Raw genomic sequence first — 21,732 nt, 5'->3', positions numbered from 1 at the left:
TATGTAAATCATTCATTTTAAGTTATCTGTTTATTTGTTTTTACTATGTTTATCTCTTCATTCCCTTTCTATCTTACCTTCTGTCTTTATCATTTATTCCATATTTATCTCTTTTAATCCAGATCTAAAAAGTCCCAGAGAGTCAATACAACAGAAAGATTATGGTACATTAATATTCAAATTTACATAGGAGCTATGGTTAAAAAAATTTAATTACAAAAAAAATTCTTGGTAAGTATAAGAAGTAGAATGATGGAGTAAGTGGCAAGAGTTTGGGAAAGTTAGTCAGGAAGGACAAGAATAGAGGCCTATGATATACTGATTCACACTGTTAAATACATCAATAGATCAAGGTTCCAGAAGCTAGATGAGGCCTGTATTATAATATATCACCTTTATGTTTTAATGGAACTAAGGAAACAAAAAGTTTTGAATCTGCCGATTTCCTCTTTGTTAAGTATAAATTTACTAACTCTTCAGAAATAAAATAGCTTTTCATAGTTACCTATTCGTAGAATGTTTCAGATTGTTCCTTTTGCTCTTATTGTTGTCCCAACTGATTTGTTTTTTATGTTCCTGTGTTTGAAAACCAGACCTACTGATATGTAAAATTTAAGTAAATATTCTAAATATAGTCCTGAATGTATTGATGTGATCAAAAGATGAATAAATAATCATCAGAAAATCCTCTTGCCTGTTTTTTGTTACAAAGGTAAAGAGGAGGGTTCAGAGTTGGGAAGATAATACATAAAATATTAGATTGTGACATAAAAATATTTCTAAACATATCTCTCTGAGTCAGATTTGAATTGAGGCACAATCTTATATCTATGCAGCTTGAACCATTTATTTTATAGTAAATAAAAACTTAAAAATCCATTGCTTCTGTGTCCTAAGTTATCCACTAAGATCCCAAAAGGATACAGACAATAAGAAGAAAAGGGTAGGAAGTTCCTAATGGTAGTAATACAAATTTCTCTTTCTCATCTCTAACTGTCCTCTGACTAGAAATGAAAAAACATATTTGCATGCAGCCTTAAAGTTATAGGCCAACCACGGTGGCTCACACCTGTAATCCCAGCACTTTGGGAGGCCAAGAAGGGTGGATTCACCTGGTCAGGAGTTCGAGACCAGCCTGGCCAACATGGTGAAACTCCCCCCCTACTAAAAATACAAAAATTAGCCAGGTGTGGTGGCTGGCTCCTGTAATCCCACCTACTCAGGAGGCTGACGCAGGAGAATCACTTGAACCCAGGAGGCTGGGGAGGCAGTGAGACAAGATCACCCCATTGCACTCCAGCCTGGGTGACAAGAGTGAAACTTTGTCTCAAAAAATTTTTTTAAAAAGTTACACTCTAGAATCAAATGGCCAAGCTTTGTCAGAAAATACTGCTGTTTTGGAAAATTCTAATTTATAGCAGTGCCAACTCCCTGGTTAATTCTGCTTCTCTCAGCAATAAAGACTGCTTTCCTTTCCTTGTTTTATTTCTCTTAGGATATTTTATTTTTTAATGGAGCTTATAGTTTTCCCAGTGAGCTGATTTATCGGGTCAACTAGGTCAGTTTCCAGCAAAGCCATGATTTGTGACTTTTCACTACTCTTTCTGCCTGGGTGCCTTTAGGTATTTTTCTGCCAGAATAACTTAAAAATTGAAAATGACTGAGAATTTAAAATTAATATTAGGGTGCAAGAAAGCAAAATACATAGTTACTCTTTGTTGTGGCTGCTGTTGAGATTATTAAAAATAATCTCAGTCTTGAGGAACTGACATTTTGCTGATTAAATACTCTGCCCAATAGCATAATAGGCAATTTTACATTAAAAAAATAACAACAAAAAAACCTAAAAGTTATGTAGAAAATTTCATATTCCTAAAATCATAACAATTTGGAAAATATATCATTGTTATGACTATATGATAAAAGACATTTTGAATACTAAGGTACATTAATGGATATTGTATTGACAGCAGATATTAAGTTTTTTTGTAAAAAAAAATCTATCTTTATACGTCTCCAAACCACAGAGGCAAAACTTAAATCACTTTCTATGACATAGTAATCCCAATATAGTTAGCAAGGAAGGAAATAACCACCTGACAATGGCTTATAAGGCTTTACATGATGTTTACCCCCTCATTCCCTCTCCAACCATCTCTCCTATCAGTCACCTCCTCACTCACCCCATTCCAGCCAGTGGCCTTATTATTATTACAGATTTATAATTTATAACATTTATATATAAATATATAACACATAATATATACTACATACTATTGTATATAATAATACATATATAATAATATATACTTATACATATTAAATGTTATATATGTACAAATAGACATATTTTGAGATGGAGTCTTACTCTGTCACCCAGGCTGGAGTTCAGTGGCATGATCTTGGCTCACTGCAACCTCTGCCTCCCAGATCAAATGATTCTCCTGCCTCAGCCTTCCAAGTAGGAGAGATTACAGCGGAATGTCACCATGCCTGGCTAATTTTTATATTTTCAGTACAGACAGGGTTTCACCATGTTGGCTAGGCTGGTCTCAAACACCTGACCTCAGGTGACCCACCCGCCTCAGCCTCTCAAACTGCTGCAATTACAGGTGTGAGCCACTGCTCTCGGCCCCATTATTACATATTAATCCAAGAAAATATATAGAGAAACAGTCAAGAAATAAAAAAGAGTTTAGTAAAGAAGCTAGTAACAAAATAAATACCAAAAGCTATTCTAGTCACCAGCAATAAACAGAGAAAAACATGGAAAATATTCCATTCATGACAGCAAAATCAAGACACACAAAATACACAATAAACTTAAGAAATATCTGCTACCTGTATGAAAAACTTCTACTGAGGCACATAAAAGAAAATCTGAATAAACAGAAAAATATACTATATTCTTAAATATGACCCAGAGTTATAAATGTATCAATTCTTCATAAATTACAACATGAAATTAGTGCAATCTTAATGAAAACCCCAAGGATTTTGGTTATTCTTTAATTTGACAAAATATTTTCAAATTTATCTAGAAATATAAACTGAGAAGAACCAGAAAAATTTTGAAAAAGAAATTACCCTTCTAGAGTCAAATTTATTTTAAAGCTAATATATTTAAGCCAATAGTATATGGGTGCCAAAACAAACAGATTAATAAAATAGTATAAAATATATAAAACAATTACAAATATAGATATACACACGCACATATATACTACTGTATCATAAAGACAGTGTTTCTGATCAATGGGAAACATATGACATTTATTCAGGTGACAAGTCATTTTTCTTTAAAATATTAAAGAAAAGAAAACCAGTATAAAAGTACTAGGAAAAGAAATTGTTTAAAATCTTGTAATGGGACAGGCTTTCCCAAGCCTAGAATAGATCCGGAAACCAACTAAAACATTAAAAATTCTAGCAACACAAAACTCTAAACATTTACTAGAAAATCATGTCATAAAAAGCCAAGATACAAATAATAAAAGTTTGAAATAAATTATAAAGAAAGAATATCTGTAATAAAAAGCTAGATGCCAACAATAAAAGACAAGGACAGGCTAGAAATAGGTGAATATATGTATAAATTGAAAATACTAGGTTAAAAATTTCAAATTAAAACTATGAAAAGATGCCATTTTTATATATGTAAAACATTGATTTCTAGTGTATGAGTAGTAAAACTGTTAGAATAAAACTGGAACAACTTTTCCAGAAGACAATTTATATATAATCAAAGCCTTAAAAATTATAGACCCATTGACACAGGAATTTGATTTTTAAGACGTTACCCTAAAAAGCTAGGATAAATGCACAAAGATGTATATATAAGATAATCATTGCAATGACAGTAAAAATAGTAATTTATTAATACAACAGTAAATACTTATCAATAGGAAATTAAATAAAATATAGTATAACATTTAACAAAATATTATGCGGCCATTAAAATTGCATATATATATATATATATATATATATATTTACTCAGATGTCTAGGTTACAGTAAATAGAAAAAAGCAAATTATTTCAGAAAAATATAAGTGCATTTAAACAATTTTGAAAGAAAACCTATGAACATGTTAACTGTGTGGTGGAATTACAGGTAATTTTTCACTCTACTTTTTGCCAATTTCTATTTTTTGAATAATTTGCAATAAACAAACACTACTTTTATAAAGAGTTAAAACAATAAAACTATTTTAATTTTTGAAAAGTAATCTGCATGTTCACCAAATATAATGGTAGAAGGCCTCAGAATTTCTCAGGAATAAAACTCACTCTTCCAGCAAGAACATAATCAAGAGATCTTAGCAAAATGGGGAGGAGCAGGAGCTCAGAATTAAACGAACATTTTAGAGTAACAATCTGATCCATTTGCTCACTGTGGTGGTCACATCTCTCCCTTTCCTTCCTGTATCTCTTGGGAGGAACATTTTTTTGCCTTGGCTAGAGTGCAATGGTGCCATCTCAGCTCACGGCAACCTCCACTACCCGGGTTCACGTGATTCCCCTACCTCAGCTTCCCAAGTAGTGTACATCACCACACCCAGCTAATTTTTTGTATTTTTAGTAGAGACAGGGTTTCACTATGTTGACCAGACTGGCCTCAAACTCCTCACCTTGTGATTGGCCTGTCTCAGCCTCCCAAAGAGCTGGGATTGCAGGCATGAGCCACAGCACCCAGCCAGAGGAGCTTTTAACCAGAAGAAATTAGACTATATTTGAAACCATGGAACTCATCTGAATAAAGAACACTGAGATATCAACTTATCTTGAAATATTAATTCAGGCAATAATAATCCATGAGATCACATATGCAGCAAAGCCTACAAGAGAAATTCTTCCTATCAGCATCAGATCACAGGCACAGCTGTAAGTTGCCAGTTGCCTTTGATCCTTTCTACTCACCTTTTCAGAACTCACCTCTTGTTCCAAAGTCCATAGCAACCTAAATCTACTCTTCTCACAATAACCCCTAAACTGCAAAATTATTCTTCCTCTTTTTCTCAAACAAAATTCCTATTCCTCCAAAGCTGCTCATCTCAGTGAGACAGTAATCTGATTAGGGAAAGACCAGCAAAGCACAAATACTAGTTAGTCAAAAACATTGTGTAATGATACTTCTTAATCTGAAAGATTCTTCCTGGGGAGCTATTTTAAAGTAAGATAACTTCTGCATTATTTGACAACTCAGGTGGCAGTACCTTCCCTTACCTATCACCACACACCTTAGTCAGGATATAAAACAAAGGGATGCTGAGGTAGTGTTTATTCACGCACTGCTTTTAATGGAGGAAATATAAAATGTTACACATTCTTTAAAACATATATCTTCCCCATCAATAAGTAAACTTGGCACATGTGCAAGAAATAATCATATCTCAGTCAAGTAAAGCTGTACTACAGGAACACTAGAAATTGGGCTGGGGATACTCACATGAGCTTGTCAACCAGCTTTAGCTCTAAGAATTCTTCCAGTATTCAAGAAAATGAGAACAGGACAAAAAACAATTTATATATTGTATTTAGAGGCAAATTGCAGGTCTGAACAAATTTCACAGAATAACAACATGAACTCTATAAAATATACTGTTAACAGAAGAGAAAAAGAGAATCAAAAGATTACAGTGAAGAGCACAGGATGAAAAAAATTGTAATCAATTACTTAATCTTCTTAACAGGATGCAAACAAAGACATGTCCACTAGAAAATAAGAGCAAGGAAGGACATAGGAGAAAAAGATAAAAACAAAACAGGCCAGGCACTGTGGCTCACGCCTGTAATCCCAACGCTTTGGGAGACCAAGGCTGGCAGTTGGTGAGGTCAGGAGTTCGAGACCAGCCTGACCAACATGGCGAAACTCCATATCTACTAAAAATACAAAAAGTAGTAGGGCGTGGTGGCACACACAGGAGGCTGAGGTGGGAGAATCACTTGAACCTGGGAGGCAGAGGAGGCAGTGAGCAGTGATTGTACCACTGCACTCCAGCCTGGGTGACACAGCGAGACTCTGTCTCAAAACAACAACAACAACAACAACAACAAAAAACAAGCTGATATTTTTAAAAAGGCAGAAAATTAAAGTGGTAAAAAAAGAGAAGACAACACATAATCTAAATTTGCAGAGCATTAAATAACTAAACTAACGCTAGAAAAGATGTAATTAGGGATATAAAGTATACAAAGTTTTCCCAGACTTCTGAGGATTTGATTTAGAGAACAGAGAATGAAGGTATTTTAAATTATAAGAAGTGGGTGTATTGAAAACAAATTCTATAAAATAATAGCTGAGGTTAAAATGAAAGGCTCACCCTTGTTCCAGAAAAAAATTAATAGATATATCTGTGCCAAATTTGGAATTACATACTTTAAAATAATAAAAGCAACCAGGGAAGAAAAATGAAACCTAAAAGGTTACCTTAAAAAGGGATTTTTAAAAACCAGGTTGACTTCAATACTTCTCGTCTGCATTAATAAATTTCAGAAGATGATAGTGCTAGATCCACAAAATTGTCTTAAAAATAGGTTTAACTCAATAATTCTGTACAGACAAGTTTCCATGCAAGTGTGACAATAACAGAAATTTCAGATATTAATAGCTTAGAAGATCTATCATTCAAAAATTCCTCCTACAAAATTACTTAAACAATTACACAGACTCATCAAAAAACAATAAATACAAATAAATAAAAACAAATAAACAAGAATGACAATTTGAAGCACTGAAGGAGTTTATAGTGCAGAATTATGGTTATTATGGCAGTAAAAGCCAAAGTGGAGAGGACTTACTTTCTACTCCAAACAGATAAATGCTAGACAAAATCTATCTACGTTTACAATATTTCATTTACATGCTTAAGCAAAAAGGAAGAAAGGAAAATCTTCATGCAAGAAACAAAGAGACAGCTCAGGGTAAGGATGGTGTGCTAAAATTTGGGCCCACAGGAGCATCTTACAAAAAAGATACAGGGATGAGGGATTAGGCTTTAAGTGCCCACATAAGAACAAAAATCACAGGCAAAGAGAGCCAGGGTTGGACTCATTGCATTGTCAGGAATTGAGAAATATCTATGCCAGTTTTGAAAGATGGATAAGAAAACTCTACCTGTTGCCCTAGAGATGCAGGGTATAAGTGAGCTATATCCCATTGAGCTGTGAGTGGAAAAGGAGTCATGTCCTGTGAATTTGAACTCTGAGCCTAATCTGTGGATGGGTGTGAGATTCAAAATCTCTTATCCATACAGTGCAGAAATCCTGAGCTCAGAATTTAACATAAAAACTGGTCCGGAACACAGGAAATCTGTGAGGCCCCGGCAGCAGGGGTGAAACTGCTTCTTAGGGACATCTTTTCTATCAAACGAATGTGTTGAACTGCCAAGAAAGATAAGGTCTGCTAAAGATAAGTTCAGTAAAATAAAAGCAATAAAAAAACTTAAAAGTTCAAAAGAAAATCTACCACCATGTAAGAAAGGTGTCAAATCAAACAAGTAGAATTCAAAGCAGAGGAAATAGAAAATAGATAACTCTATGAGAAAAAGTTTAAATTAATTTATTCATTCACCAAATGTTTGTTTAATAACTACTATTATTCAGGCACTGTTCTAGATGCTGGGAATAGAAGCAGTGAACAAAATGGATTCATTTTTATCCCTTGTGGAGTTTACATTCCAATGGAGGGAGACAAATAATAAACAGGTCAATATGAAATATGCCAAGAGGTGGTATCACACAGCATAGAGACAGAGTGAGATGGTAATGCTATTTTATATAGGAAGATCAGGAAGTAGCCTCTACAGAAATGGCGGTCTCAAATTTTTGGGTCTTTTCAACTCATCATAGTCTAAAAAATAATTAAGAATTTCTTTTTGGTTGATTGTTTTCATGAGTTATATCTAGTAATATTTTCTGTATCAAAATTAAAACTGAAAAATTTTAAAACACTAATTTATGAATAACAACAATAATCCTATTGCATTTTAAAGATCATATTTGTATTTTAAAATGGCTTTCCAAAACAAAAATAAATTTTAAAAAGGAGCTGCATATAGATTTTTTACAAATCTCATTAACACCCGGCTTAATAAAAAAACAGCTGGAAACAGATGTGGTGTTTCAAGCCTGTAATTTCAAAACTTTGAGAGACTGAAGTGGGAGGATCACTTGAGGCCAAAAGTTTAAGACCAGTCTAGGCAACACAGCAAGATCCTGTCTCTACAAAATAATTTTTTTTTTCAATTAGCAGGCAGGGTGGCACAGGCCTGTAGTCCCAGCTACTCAGGAGGCTGAAGCAGAAGGATCACTTGAGGCCAGGGGTTAGCTGTTATTGTGCCACTGAGATCCAACCTGGGTGACAGAGTAAGACCCTATCTCGTAAAAATAAATAAATAAAAACAAATTAAAAATTAAAAAGAATACAGCTGGACTCCCATTTCTGCTTCTAGTCAATCTTTTGTATTGTTTTTCAGTTGGAGAATATGGAGTGCATGGGTATATAGTTGGAAATGATTGTGCATATTCTTTGTTACTACATCAAAATTCACCATGTGGTAATTCCTTAAAGATTAGTTGCAATGTGGAATCTGAAACCATTTCAATGAACTTTTCATTCTGTGTTGAAATACAATCCTTTGGTCTATCTTGCATTTTAAGTCTCTCTGTCATCCATGCAGAGTTTTGTAACTTTATGCATTACTTACTCCTTCCCTGAATTATGTAGATCCTCCCAATGTTGATATATTTCATAATATGCTTTCAAAAGTAACATTCTGAAACATTTTGAAACATAATGTTTCAAAAGTAGCATTCATATTCATTAATATCACTAACGAACTCACCAGAAAAATCTTTTAAGTACCAGGATGCTGCCAAGCTGATGGTAACAGATAGATAGTAATCCTCCAAAATTCTAATTTTTGTTTGAAAGCTTGTATATTATCATTGGCAAAATAAGAAGAATGTCAGATGTTTGCCTTGACATTTTAGGCTTACTTCATTTGTTTTTTAGAGAATTTTGCCAAACACCCAAATCTAAATAACTACAATTTGACTGTCAATTATCTAAGTAAAAATGGTGTTTCAGAAAAAGAATAGCTGGCTCATACTGCATCTCAAACAACTGCACACATGCTCTCGCTTGAGATAATCGTTGTACTTCAGAATATAGAAGTACTTTAGCTGTGCTTCCCATGTAATCATACACAATGTTGAAAACACATACACTCAACCATCGGTTTCAATAATATTAACATTTTTGACACTACAATCAAAGCATTAAATAAAACTAGAGGTTTTTGTTTTCTTACTGAGAATGCATGGCAGTGTAGAATACAATGACTACTAGTACAGTCTGGTGCCAGTGCCTCGATTTATGTTAAGGTGCTAACACTGTTACTCACCACTGCTTTTGCACTGTTAATGTGTGCATTAGCACAGTGAAAACGGCACATGGTGCCTTTGTATAATATTATCATGAAAATAGCTTGACCTTACAAACTCCCTAAAAGTGTCCTGAGGACTCCTTTGAATTCAGAGATCACACTTTAAGAATAATGCTCTAGGGTGACAACTGAGACCTAGGCTAACAACCGTCAAGATTTGCATGGGACTATCCTAGTGTTAGCACTAAAAATCTCACATGATTCTACTGGGAGAGATCTAAATGAAGTGAGTGAGCATGACAGAATAACAGCTATGGGAATCAGCATTTCAATTAGAGGAAACAGCAAGTGCAAAGGCCCTGGGGTCAAAGAATGATTGGCATATACCTATATAAAAAAAAGCCCAGAACAAAGGTTCACACCCCTAAAACCCTGACTGTCCTCAAGAAGGTGAGCTACTGGACAATGTCTAATAAAATACTCAAAGGACACTCAGTGACCTCGTTTGCCTGTTTCCAAGTTTTGGATAATTATTCATGACAAATGTGATAGCCTTTCTTTATAGAATTTCATTAAAAAATGAAAGTAAGTTTTTTTCTTTAAATGAGAACATCAAAAATTTTGAGTTTACAGTTAGGTTTATACAGTTGAAGTTGCTTGACGTCAATCCTGTAATTCCGGAAGGAAGGTGTTATATAATTTATTTGCCAAGTATTCATAGTGTGATTTAGCAGTTGTTCAATGAAATGTTTGTTGAATGAATAACTGTCAACAATAAAATTAAATTTAGGTAGGGTCTAAATTTTTCAATTAAGTGTAAAGAAAGAAAAAAGCACTCCAATTACAAAACTCCATTTCAATATTATAAATGATAGTAATTTGTGATTTTGTTCTTTCTCTAATTAGGTAACACAGTACCAAAGGATATGACTTTGCCTGCTGTTCTGGGAGGCTTCCTAACTTTTACCAATTAAAAAAAAAGAACACATACATATTGAGGCAAAAAAGTAAGTGGAGCCACCTTAAGTTACTTTTTTATTTCAATATAATTTTCCTTTACAAATTCATGAAATATTATTTTATTATTGTTATGGTGTTTATACAACAAGTTAAAATTGGAAACAGAAAAAAATAAATAAAATATTCACAAAATAGCCTCAGATTGTCCTCCATTTACTCCCTCTTAGGGAATATGGCATTATATTGGGTTTAATGTAATATGTTTATAAAAATTAAATGTCAAAATTATAATTATATGCCATTTTTTAAAAATAGAAGAACCTCTCTTAGATATTTAAAAGAAACTACCAATGTTCTTTGAGTCCTTAATTTTGGTTTGCCATCATCAATACTACACAACCTTTCCTCGACTATCAGAAGTTTTAGGTATATTGGGAAGCATGAATGAAAATCCAGAGCATGTTCTCATTTTTCTGTTTTCATATTACCAAATGTAACCAGGCATAGTGTAGCTGTCCAGTTCATAAAGTACTCATACTATATAACTTGAGACTTTTGCAACCATATATTTTAAAAGACTCATTGAGCCCTGCAAGGCAAATGCTATCATTCAAGTTCTAATTACATGCTATCCGGATTTTACAGAAAAGAAAAAAATGAATACTGTACTTCCGAAATACATTTATTGACCAGAAGCAACATCCAAAATAAATGCCCCCAAAATTTTCTGAATGTATCCCTGTACCATAGCTCAAGTACTGCTGAATTCAAATTAAGTTCTACTAACAATTTCTCCTTCTGCTGCTGCCATTTGATAAATGGGTCAATAAATGCCAAGTAAATATATTTTCATTGTTATTGGCAGACATATAATTAACTCAGAATAAAAGAAACAAGAAATCAATTTAGGCTTACATCTTCAGTTCTTCCATTAGTCATTTGCATTATAATTGTGGTTCTACTTTTAATTCTTTATGCACATATAAATACCATCTTGACTATAATTATAAATCGAACTATTCAATTATAAATTAGTATTGTATGAACTGTGAGCCTCATCTGTTAATTTTGTTAGATACAAATGTATTATTACCCACATATATGAGCTGGTTAAAAAGCAATGCATGCTTATGATATTAATTAGAAATTTCAACAAATGTTTCTAAACAATGGTAGGCATTTTCTCCGAATGATAGCTACAAATTATATTTTCAAAGACTCTCCCTATTATCTATCAAACTATTAGTACTAATTAATTCTTTCAACACACTACTGTATATGATATACTAAGTGTTAGATAACAAGCAGTGGGAATAAAAGATGGATAAGGAAAAAATTCCACATATGTTGCTCACAAAATAGTGGGGGATGCAAACACAAATACAGGTATGTATCATTTTACCAAGATGTCTATGGGAAGGCTTTATTGGTCATGTTTGAGCAACACCTGGAAAGAAGAGCTGATGGAGAAATGTTCGCTGGATGGAGTAATGTTCTCTGATTATTTCATTCTCAAAGAAATCTGAAAATTCCCCACAGTGGTAAGCTAAAATAGATATATTTGAAGCAAAAAAACTTCCTCAAACAGACTTCACATTACACATTGCTTGTTTAGTTCATCATTGGTTATTTAATAAATAATTTTGAATAACTCTGTCCCCACCCATAGCAAGGTCTTCATTGTGGCACACTTAAATAATGTTCTTTGCTTCCTAATAATCTATTCCCATCTTGACAATCAGAGGTCAGAAAGATCTTCCTAAAGCTACCTTTTTTTTTTAAATACGAGGTCTCCCTATGTTGCCCAGGATGGCCTTAAACTCCTGGGTTCAAACTGTCTTCTCACTTTAGCCTCCTAAGTAACTGGAACTAAAAGCACATGCCACCATACTGGGCTACCTAAAACCACTTTTACTGTTCCCCGATCAGAAATTTGCAGTGGTTTTCTGCTATTCCCAGATATCAGCCCTCTGGTTTGACTAGATTCCTTTAACATACGCACTGGATCATATTTGCCTCCTCTCTGTCTGGAATGCTTTTCTCCTGCTACTTCCTTCTGTTTGCCTCTTCAAAAATTCTATCCACCCTTCAAAATCCTCCTTCAAAAGCCATCAGACTCTCTTGCTTCTATTTAAAATAACAGAACTTTACAAACACTGCAGGAAAGAGAGGAATGCTAGTGGAAAACATAGTTTGGATGCCAGGCATGTCTAAAATGTGGCAGAGAATTTTAAAACAAAAGGCAGGGGCTTGTTTTGAAAGTTACATACAATTGTTATATCAACGTAGCACACAAATTATCATTCAAAATGTATATACTGCACCTACTTTTTAAGTAACATAATGATTCTTCTAATGACATTGTGCTCTTTTAAAACCTTAACCATCCCACAAAATAAACAACGAATTCTTCATTACCTTAGATTCTTTAGGGCAAATTCATATTGGAACTGAAGGGGTCACTGGATTCAGAACTTTCAACATTACCAGGCAACATGGAACTAAAACAGCCAGCACAAAAGTAGTGTGCTTCCTACCTGAAGGACAGCTGGTTAAACAGTGAAATATCCCCAAAAGTCAAGTGAAGGCAGGCTTTCTCAAGTAATAATTAGTATGCTCTACATTTCAATACCTTAGATTCCAGCTCGATTTTCTCTTCATTCAGCTTCTCCGTTGCTTTCTCAATTTTTTCACGACATCTGGTTATTTCCAACCTCACTATAACAAAAATTAAATTTTTAAACACATAGATCTTTCTAAAGTCCGATGTTGGCGGCGTTTGAGAAGCCACCTTTCAGCTGTCTTTCCCTCAGCATGACAAGCAAGCTCCCCTAAGGGCTCTGACCACTGCCTACGGGATTTCCTTCTGCTCCAAGCACCCAGCACCAGAAGACGAAAGGCCCCATGCAAAGGACAGAAATCCCCCGACCTTCTCGCATCAAACGGCGACTCTCCTCCGCTTGATGCTCGGTGAAGATGATGTGCTGAAACAGGGACTCCAAGCTCATCTCAGGGCCTGGCTCCTGCGATCCTTTTCTCTCCCTTCAAGATTTTATGACCAACCCTGAGGATCCTGGAAAGCACAATAAAGAAGATGGAGTCTTCTAGAACTATTCCCAGATAGGCCTTTGTCCAACTCTCGGTCGCCGGCCCAGCAAGAAGATGGAGCCGACGCCGGACGGAGTCTGCGGGGTCTGAGGGTCCAGGGACGCCGGCCGCTGCCGCCCCTTCCTGCCCTCAGCCTTGGTTTCCCGTTACAGTTTACAAACCGGGCTTTTCTCCCTCACGCCCTAAGAGGGCAGGTTCAAGGTCTGCCTTTTTCCCTGGTGGAACCCCTGACGCAGGCCCCCGTCCCCCTACGGGTTTGTCTTCGCTTTGGTGGCAATAAAAATAGCAGACCTTGGCTTTTGAGGGCGTGTGGGCAACAGCCCTTTCTGTAGTCAGCCCTTTAATCCCAGTCCTCTCTCATTTTAGGGATAATGTCCTCAAAGTGCTCTGTCTTTAAGCAAAATGATACTTGCCAACAAAACCCGGGGCCAAAACCTTCCGTATGCCAAGGGCCAGCGCCTCAGGTCCAGCTTTGCCTGTGAGAACCTAAACTACGGCGGCTCGTTTGGCCCATCCTGCGGTCAGCGGGTTTGCCCTGGGCACGTGAGCCCCGAAGGTCTTAGGCCCAGTTGCAGTTGAGATGCTCGGTATCCAAGGCATAAATACCCAATATTATAAAGCACAGAGTAACTATGATTCTAAATATAAACTTGCACAAAGTCTTTTCCTTTGACGATGGCAAAGACTGCTATAAATGTGCAATGTCTGACATTCCGCCTTAATCATTCCTTTGTAATCAGGGCATATCTTTTTTGTCTGCTTTAAAATTAATCATTGCCTTTTGTAATCAAGCTGCAGTAATATTAACACTTCAATATCTGCGCAATATGTGTCAGAGCACAAAGTGGTTGCTAATTAAAGCTTAAACATGAAAGGCACCTTTGGGACTTTTGCGTGGGATTTTTTTAAATCAAAAATTAAAATATTTTTAGTTTTAGTAGGTTGAAATACTGACATTATAATAAACATTTGACTTTATTTTTGAATGTAAAATTGACGTTGGTTGAACTTTAAAAAGTAATTTGTTAGAATTTATTTAAAATTAAGTAAAATAAACGTTTGACTTTATTTCTGAATGTAAAATTGATGTTGGTTGCACTTTAAAAAGTAATTTGCTAGAATGTGTTTAAAATTAAGTAAAATAAGGTAAATGTTAATTCTGCCACCTCACAATAGGCTTAATTAATGTTTCATTAATGATGTAGTCTAATCAGTTATGCATTTTAACTTATTCCAAATTTCCACCTTAATTTCCATCAAGCCACATATGCATAAAACTTAATTCTTTGGCTTTATTTTAAAAGAATAAATACTGAAAGGTATACAAAGCAGAAAAGAACTGCCCATAAGCATATTATTTAGAAGTACATATTAACAGTTTACCAATTCTCTTCCAGGTAGCCCTCCTCACTCTTCATTCTTCCTTTATAAACTTGAAATGATTGTGAATCAGTAATAATAATAATTTGTTATTGATTATTTGCCAGGCACTATTTTGAACAATTTATATCCTTTTGAGATGATTTTTGCCATCATCTTCATAGTGTAGTTGAGGAAACTGAGGCACAGAACAATTTAGTATCTTGCCATAGTATGTGGCAGTGAGAACTGAAACCAAGAAATCCGGAATCAGAAGTCATTAATTTAATTTTGGATTTTGTCTTTTTCCCTCTTATTACATTTCAGGCATTTTACCATTTCATCAAAAACTCTTCATAAATGTATTTTTATAACTCACAATCCTCCACCATAGAGAGGCATGTGTAAAATTTAGATATACCGAAATAAATTTGACTCTTATCTGTTCAAGGGTGGAAAACAAAGTTGAAATTGTGGTTTGAACCATTTCCTTTGAGCACTTGTTTGGAGGCTTATAAACTGTACCACAGCGGCCATCAAAGGAAAGGGCTTCCAGAAGATAAATTATATTACTAATTAATATCACTCCCTTCAGAGTTATTTCCCATGGACTTGCACAAGGAATGTCCTCACAAGGAGGCTGGTTTTCAAAAGCATGCTGCTATTTAACATTCCAATTTTATTAGTTACACTCAAATTCACATTTATTATTTAACATGCTCTTTCTGTGCTGAAACTTGGCAGAGTAAAGTTTGGGCAGCCTTTAGGGAGCACAGTTGCCTCACTTACATAGTATGGAAGAGAGAGCTGATGGAAATTCAAGAAAGTGGGTATGGGGAGAAATGGCTCCTTCATCTTCTGTAGTCATCTTCTTCTCATAACAGAATATTTTGGCCCTTTTAAATCCAAAGTTACAATCTTCTTAGAGGTATCAAACTATACACGTTAGCAGTTTTAAATTTTATTTTGTTTGTTGAAGCAAATATGATTTATATGAGCTTGCAACTCAAAGTTTAAGTGTTCCATAATAATAAAAGAGACATATTAAGAAAATTAAACATATTGCTATTGTTTAGGTTTATTTATACATTTTCTGTAGCATTAAGATAGTTTTTCTTATAGATATCCATGCTCATTACATCTTATAATGTTCAGAGCAAGAATAGCATTACTTAAATTTATGCCAGATAAAAATGGTATACAATGTGGTAAAACTTGGGCATACAGTTTTCTGAAAATGTACCTTATAAGTCTACAAAAAAAATGATTCATTCAACAACTGTTTAATGAGTTTCTGCTATTCATTCAACAGATATTATTGAGCATCTTCTATGTGCCGTATTAGAGAAATAACAACAAGATTTAATAAAACAGAACTACATAAAAAAGTATTTTTCTTCCCCTGGATATTTCTAACCTCACTGGAGAATTATTATATTTTTTAGCATTTTGGCAGCCGTATAAACAACTGCTTTCAGATGTCTCAACAGATGTTCTTTAGAAGGAAAGCCAATTATTTGCATTATGATACACAGATATGATTCTCAGACCTAAACTTTCCATCTGTACAAGTTTCATTGAATTGCATACCTATGAATATAAAAGTTAAGATCACTCATTGTCTCTCACCCTCAGACTTTCGTTCATAATAACAGTAGCACCTGGGTTATTGAGCCATTGATAATCGCTTTGCTAGAAGGCCTTATATAAGGCTATATTGCTCCTTTGATTTAAAATGCATTTCCTCTCCTTTCCTAGATTGATGACTTCCCTAAGTTCTAAACCAGGCTTGCAAATACCCACTAGCCACGGCATATATATTGCAATGGAGAGAAGACAAGTAATTCATTTGTTTTATGTTTTGTCTTAGGGCATCTGCCACAAAGAAAAAAATTATGTGGGTTCAACCAAGTTTAACAACCATTTATTGAGGATCTACTAAGTGTAAAATTCTCTGCTGGATACTATGGGGGATACAAAGTTGAAAAGATACAGACCCTACCCTCCTGGAGGTAATAGTCTATCAAATGGGACATAGCATGCACAAATAACTTCGAGGCATGCTGTATTTAAGAGCTTCACCCTTGTGCTGTGGGAACACAGGGGAGGGAGTGAGAATTCTGATGTAGGTGATCTAGGAAGACTATCAGTTGGATATAAAATATGAGCTGAGTTTTAAAGGAGGGTGGTTCTTCAACAAACACAAAGCAATGGAGAAAAGAAGCAGAATGTTGGTTGGGGTCAACATTTTGATGGTGTTTAACATATTTATATACGTGTTGGAGGACTACATAATGTTTGTGATCAGATAAGTGCTGTGTCAAGACTTGTTTTATGCAGCCTATTCACTGTCAAAGTCCAAGGGTGCTATAACAAACAAAATGCTATAAACTAGATAGCTTAGAAACAATGGAAATGTATTACTCATAGTTCTGGGAGCTATGAAGTCCAAGATCAAGGTGCCAGCGAATTCAGTGTCTGGGGAGGGCCCATTTCCTTGTCCATAGAAAGGGTCTTACTGTGTCTTCACATGGTGGGAGGAGCTAACTAGCATTCTGCTGTCTCTTTTATAAGGACACCAATCCTAATCATGAGGGCCTTCAAAAAGCCCCACCACTGAATACCATCACCTTAAGAGTTAGGATTTCAGTGTATGAATTTGGTGTGCGGTAACACAAACATTCAGGCCATAGCAGTTGCTATGAGACAATAACCATGTGAGACTTTGACATCTATTAATTCTTTTAATTGACCCAACAACCATAAGAAATTGATGCTTTTATTATTTTGGAGACTGAGGAGACATAGCCAAGTAACTTGTCCAAGGTCACATACAGTAGCTAGGAAGTAGTGGAATCAGAACTTGAATCCTGATAGTCTCTTAAGGCAAAGGCCTTAACCATTTCACTTTACCCACTCTAAAAACTAGAGGCAGGTGAAAATAAGACCATTTAAGTAACTGTGTTTTGTTTCAAGGTAGATACATTTTCCAAAAAAATGCTTATTACTAACAAATTAATATTTTTTAAAGAAATTTCAGACTTCTAGAATTTGGATTAATAATGCAGTGTATTTGTAATAAATTAAAATAAGATGTGATTTAAGGAAAAATAACTGAGACTGGGTTATGCATTGTTATAAATACTTATTCCACCAACCATAACACATAAAAGTAAAAAAGCAATTCATATGCAAAATATATTTGTTTTCTAATATTTATATTTGTTTCCTGGGGCTGCTATAACAAAGTAACAACAGAGTGTTTTAGAACAGAAATTCATTCTCTCACAGCTCTGGAGACTGAAAGTCTAAAATCAAGGTGTCAACTCAGTTGGTTTCCTGTGGGTGCTTTTAGGGAGAATCTATTCTTTGCCTCTTCCCAGCTTCCAGTGCTTACTGGTCAACCCCAGCATTCTTTGGCTGATAGATCTCACTCCAATCTCAGCCTCTGTTGTCATTTGGAATACTTCCTGTGTGTTTCTGTCTCTTTCTCGTTTCTCCTCTTTTTATAAGGACACCAGTCATATTGAAAAAGGGCCTTAATTACTCCAGCATGACCTCACGATAATTAATTATATCTGCAAATGACCCTATTTCCAAATACGGCCATGTTTGGATGACTGTTGAAGTTAAGACTTCAACATTTCTTTTTGGGGGACATAAGTCAATTCATAACCGACCTTAAAAGATAACTTGTGGGAAATAGTTATGATTTTTTTTTTAATTTTAAGCAAGACTGATTTATTTCTGTTATGGTCAAAGCATTTTTAGTGATTTATGGGACTTTAGAAAAAATCTTGCACCATCCTTTTCTTTTATAGGTGTTAACATAAGAGCAGGGAGGTTGATAAATTTCCCCAGTGTTGTCCATGCAGTTAGTATTAGAGCTAGGTCTAGAACCCCCACCTGTATTTTTTCTGTTCCAATGAAAGATCTTTTTTGTTCGCCAGTGGCTTTGAATGACTTCGATTAAAGTAACTCCTCTTTAATCTGTTTTCTATAGTGAACTTTCTTATAAGCATTTGAAGTAACAGTATAACAACCAGGGTAAAGGGCTGGCCTGGAGCAATTCACCCTCTGTAGGGACCCTTCCCCATTAAGGGGATTAGAGAGATGATAATACTACTAGACAGACAGAGATATTGAGAGACACACATGAATGCATACATATATAATACAATCATGTGTGATAAAATACTATATATAAATATAAATGCTTAAAAGCATCCCTGTTATATTCAGTATTATTCTTTTACAATAAAAATGAAGGTAAACTGTCAATTCTTAATCACTGATTAAGACATCCAATCTTTTTTGGATCATGAAATACATTGCATGAAGAAATTATATTCACTTTGGGAATCATTAAATATCAAAACCTTTGAAAGAAAAATCTGCAGTGTACCTGGTGAACTTGGATTTTTACATTGTCTGTTTTACAGAGCCTGGAGCCCAGCACAGGGGCCAAGAGGGCTGTCTCAGGTATGGTAGCCAAGAGAGTAGATTGTCAGCCCCAGAAAACAAAAATAAAACAGAATTTGGAAACAAAATTCTCTGCCATGTATAATTCATTTGTTTATCTAATAAATATGTATTGGGTATATACTATACGTACAGCAAGTAAGAATTTGGCATTACAAATATTAATGAGACAAGAGGCTTAAAATCTAGTTGTTATCAAGTTGTAGTTTACATGACAATAAAGTGGTTTTAGATTATTACATAAGAATCGTTAAAAGATATTTTAAGACAGTTTTTATTTCTTACCAGTTACTTATTTTAGTCATTAAATAAGAAATGACATTTAGTCATTATCTGTCTACCTAATTAACACATAGTTACTTACCCACTAAATAATTGACTCTTAGTTGTTGAGTAGGTCTAAACTTAAACCAACGGCTAGTATATTCTACCATGTCTAATCACATGTTACTATTTCTATGAATGAAAATTTCTTCTATTAATTTCAGTGAATTAGTCATACCAAGTATTTGGAAATTTGGGATAAACTGTAATATTCATACTACTTTCTATGAATTATTTACAGTGACTGGAAAGTTTGAAAATAATTTCATGTACATATACACATATATGCATAGACAGAATGATCCATAATTCTGTTTTTTAAAACATTTTGCTAAATTGCTCATTTATCAGAATGAAACCACTTTATGCTGTCAATGTTTGAAATGACTTTAGTGGCCTTAGTACAATAGTATTACGTTATAAAAACCAGACACTGCCATTATTTTCCCTCCAGGATGTCATAGACAGTTCAAATGTTTTATCATAGTTTACATGGCTCATAAACCTTATCTTTTATTTGACATTGCAGGTGTGCTGCTAACAGAATGTAGAAAACCCCTTAAGAAACTTAAAGGAAATAATTAATTAGCATTTAGATAAAAGAACTCACTAAGAAACATTTTAAAAAGAAAATAAGCTGATTATTTCATAGATAATAGTAAGCGGTTCTGCAAAAGAATGAAATGGAATGAATAAAAAGTGGAAGGAAATTAATCTGAAGACATGTAAGGAAATATTGCAAAAGACTAGAATTACTGAAGACATGTATATGTCATCATTTGAAATTTGACCACCTTGTAATTTTGTGCTTGTTATATCTCATTATTCTACTGACAAAATGTGTACATGCACAGTTTCTTAAGCCATTAGACAGTCTACCCTTTAGGGTTTCCTTTTTCAAGGTGTTAACACACAAAAAAAGCAGGAAATGGGCTGAGTCCCACACTCTTTTGTGCCTTAAGTGAATAAATGCAAGATTGTGTATGCAGGATCCAAACACTCAAAAAAAGATTCATGATGATATTCTTAGAAGAAATTAATAATACCTAAGAGAACTTGTCAGAAAAATGTCCTAAAGATGATTTTATTCTGGTAATTGTTGCATTTTAAATGCTTTCATTTTCTTTTTTGATGTCTTTTATCTTACTTACAGATGGTATTACTCATAAAATATGATATTTTGGTCCAGAAGGCTATAACTGTAAATGAGACATAATATTCTCATCTAGGAGTAGATAAGGGGATTCAAATCTCCTGCTTCACCGTGTAAGCTGATTACTGCAGAGGTCAGAAAGCCAGTTTCCACTTCCTTTAAGTGCCAGCTGTGATATTTAATGTAACCAACCAGACACCTTTTCTTTCTTTTTTTTCAGTCCCAGCATCCGATTGGCAGCCTGTCTCAGTGGTTTATAAGATGGACTGGGAATTCCGTGCACTAACAGTTGTGTTAGGACTTGAGGGTGAGTCTGTGAGGAGTGGCCACAAACATCATTTAGTGTTTATTGAAGATCTACTGTGTGCTGGATCCTGTGCCACAACAATGAACAAGAAAATGAGCTCTCAGAACTCAAAATGCCTGCAGGGGCAACAGGAAACAAAGCAAAGTAGTCCATTCTCATACTGCTAGTAAAAACATACCTGAGACTGGGTAATTTATAAGGGAAAGAGGTTTAATTAACTTGCATCACAGTTCAGCAGGCCTGGGGAGGCCTCAGGAAACTTACAATCACTGTGGAAGGGGAAGCAAACACGTCCTTCTTCATATGGTGGCACAAAGAAGAAGATTGAGTGCCCAGTCTAGGAGGAAGCCCCTTATAAAACCATCAGATCTGCTGAGAACTCACTATCTTGAGAATAACATGGGAGTAACTGCCTCTGTGATTCAATTATCTCTACCTGGTTCCTCCATGACCCATGAGGATTGTGGGAACTTATCCCCATGGGTCATGGAGGGAAACCTCATGTCTCCAAACCTCATTAAATCAATCCCACGGGCATTTAATTGCAGAAGACATTCAAATTGTCATCTTGGTAATTCAAGATGAGATTTGGGCGGAGACACAGCCAAATCACATCATTCTGCCCCGGCCCCTCCCAAATCTGATGTCCT

The 21,732-nt window shown here is 34.9% G+C and overlaps 1 protein-coding gene across 2 annotated transcripts in view; it reads right to left on the bottom strand.

Annotated features, from left to right (window-relative positions):
• The window catches only part of CCDC172 (coiled-coil domain containing 172), a 59,323-nt gene extending 45,368 nt beyond the window's left edge, over nt 1-13,955 (bottom strand). For both annotated transcript variants that reach the window (XM_017963408.3, XM_035269211.3), the window contains exons 1-3: nt 13,871-13,955; nt 13,279-13,422; nt 12,982-13,067 (exon numbers count right to left, since the gene is read on the bottom strand). In XM_017963408.3, the coding sequence (XP_017818897.1) occupies nt 12,982-13,067; nt 13,279-13,357 (165 nt within the window). In that variant the 5' untranslated portion in view covers nt 13,358-13,422; nt 13,871-13,955. The remainder of the gene's footprint in view (nt 1-12,981; nt 13,068-13,278; nt 13,423-13,870) is intronic.
• Nucleotides 13,956-21,732: the final 7,777 nt, after the last annotated feature.

The sequence above is a fragment of the Callithrix jacchus genome, chromosome 12, assembly GCF_049354715.1.
Source record: "Callithrix jacchus isolate 240 chromosome 12, calJac240_pri, whole genome shotgun sequence".
Classification (NCBI taxonomy): Eukaryota; Metazoa; Chordata; class Mammalia; order Primates; family Cebidae; genus Callithrix; species Callithrix jacchus.
The sequence above is the reverse complement of the archived record's forward strand: the minus strand, read 5'-3'. Positions and strand labels throughout refer to the sequence as shown.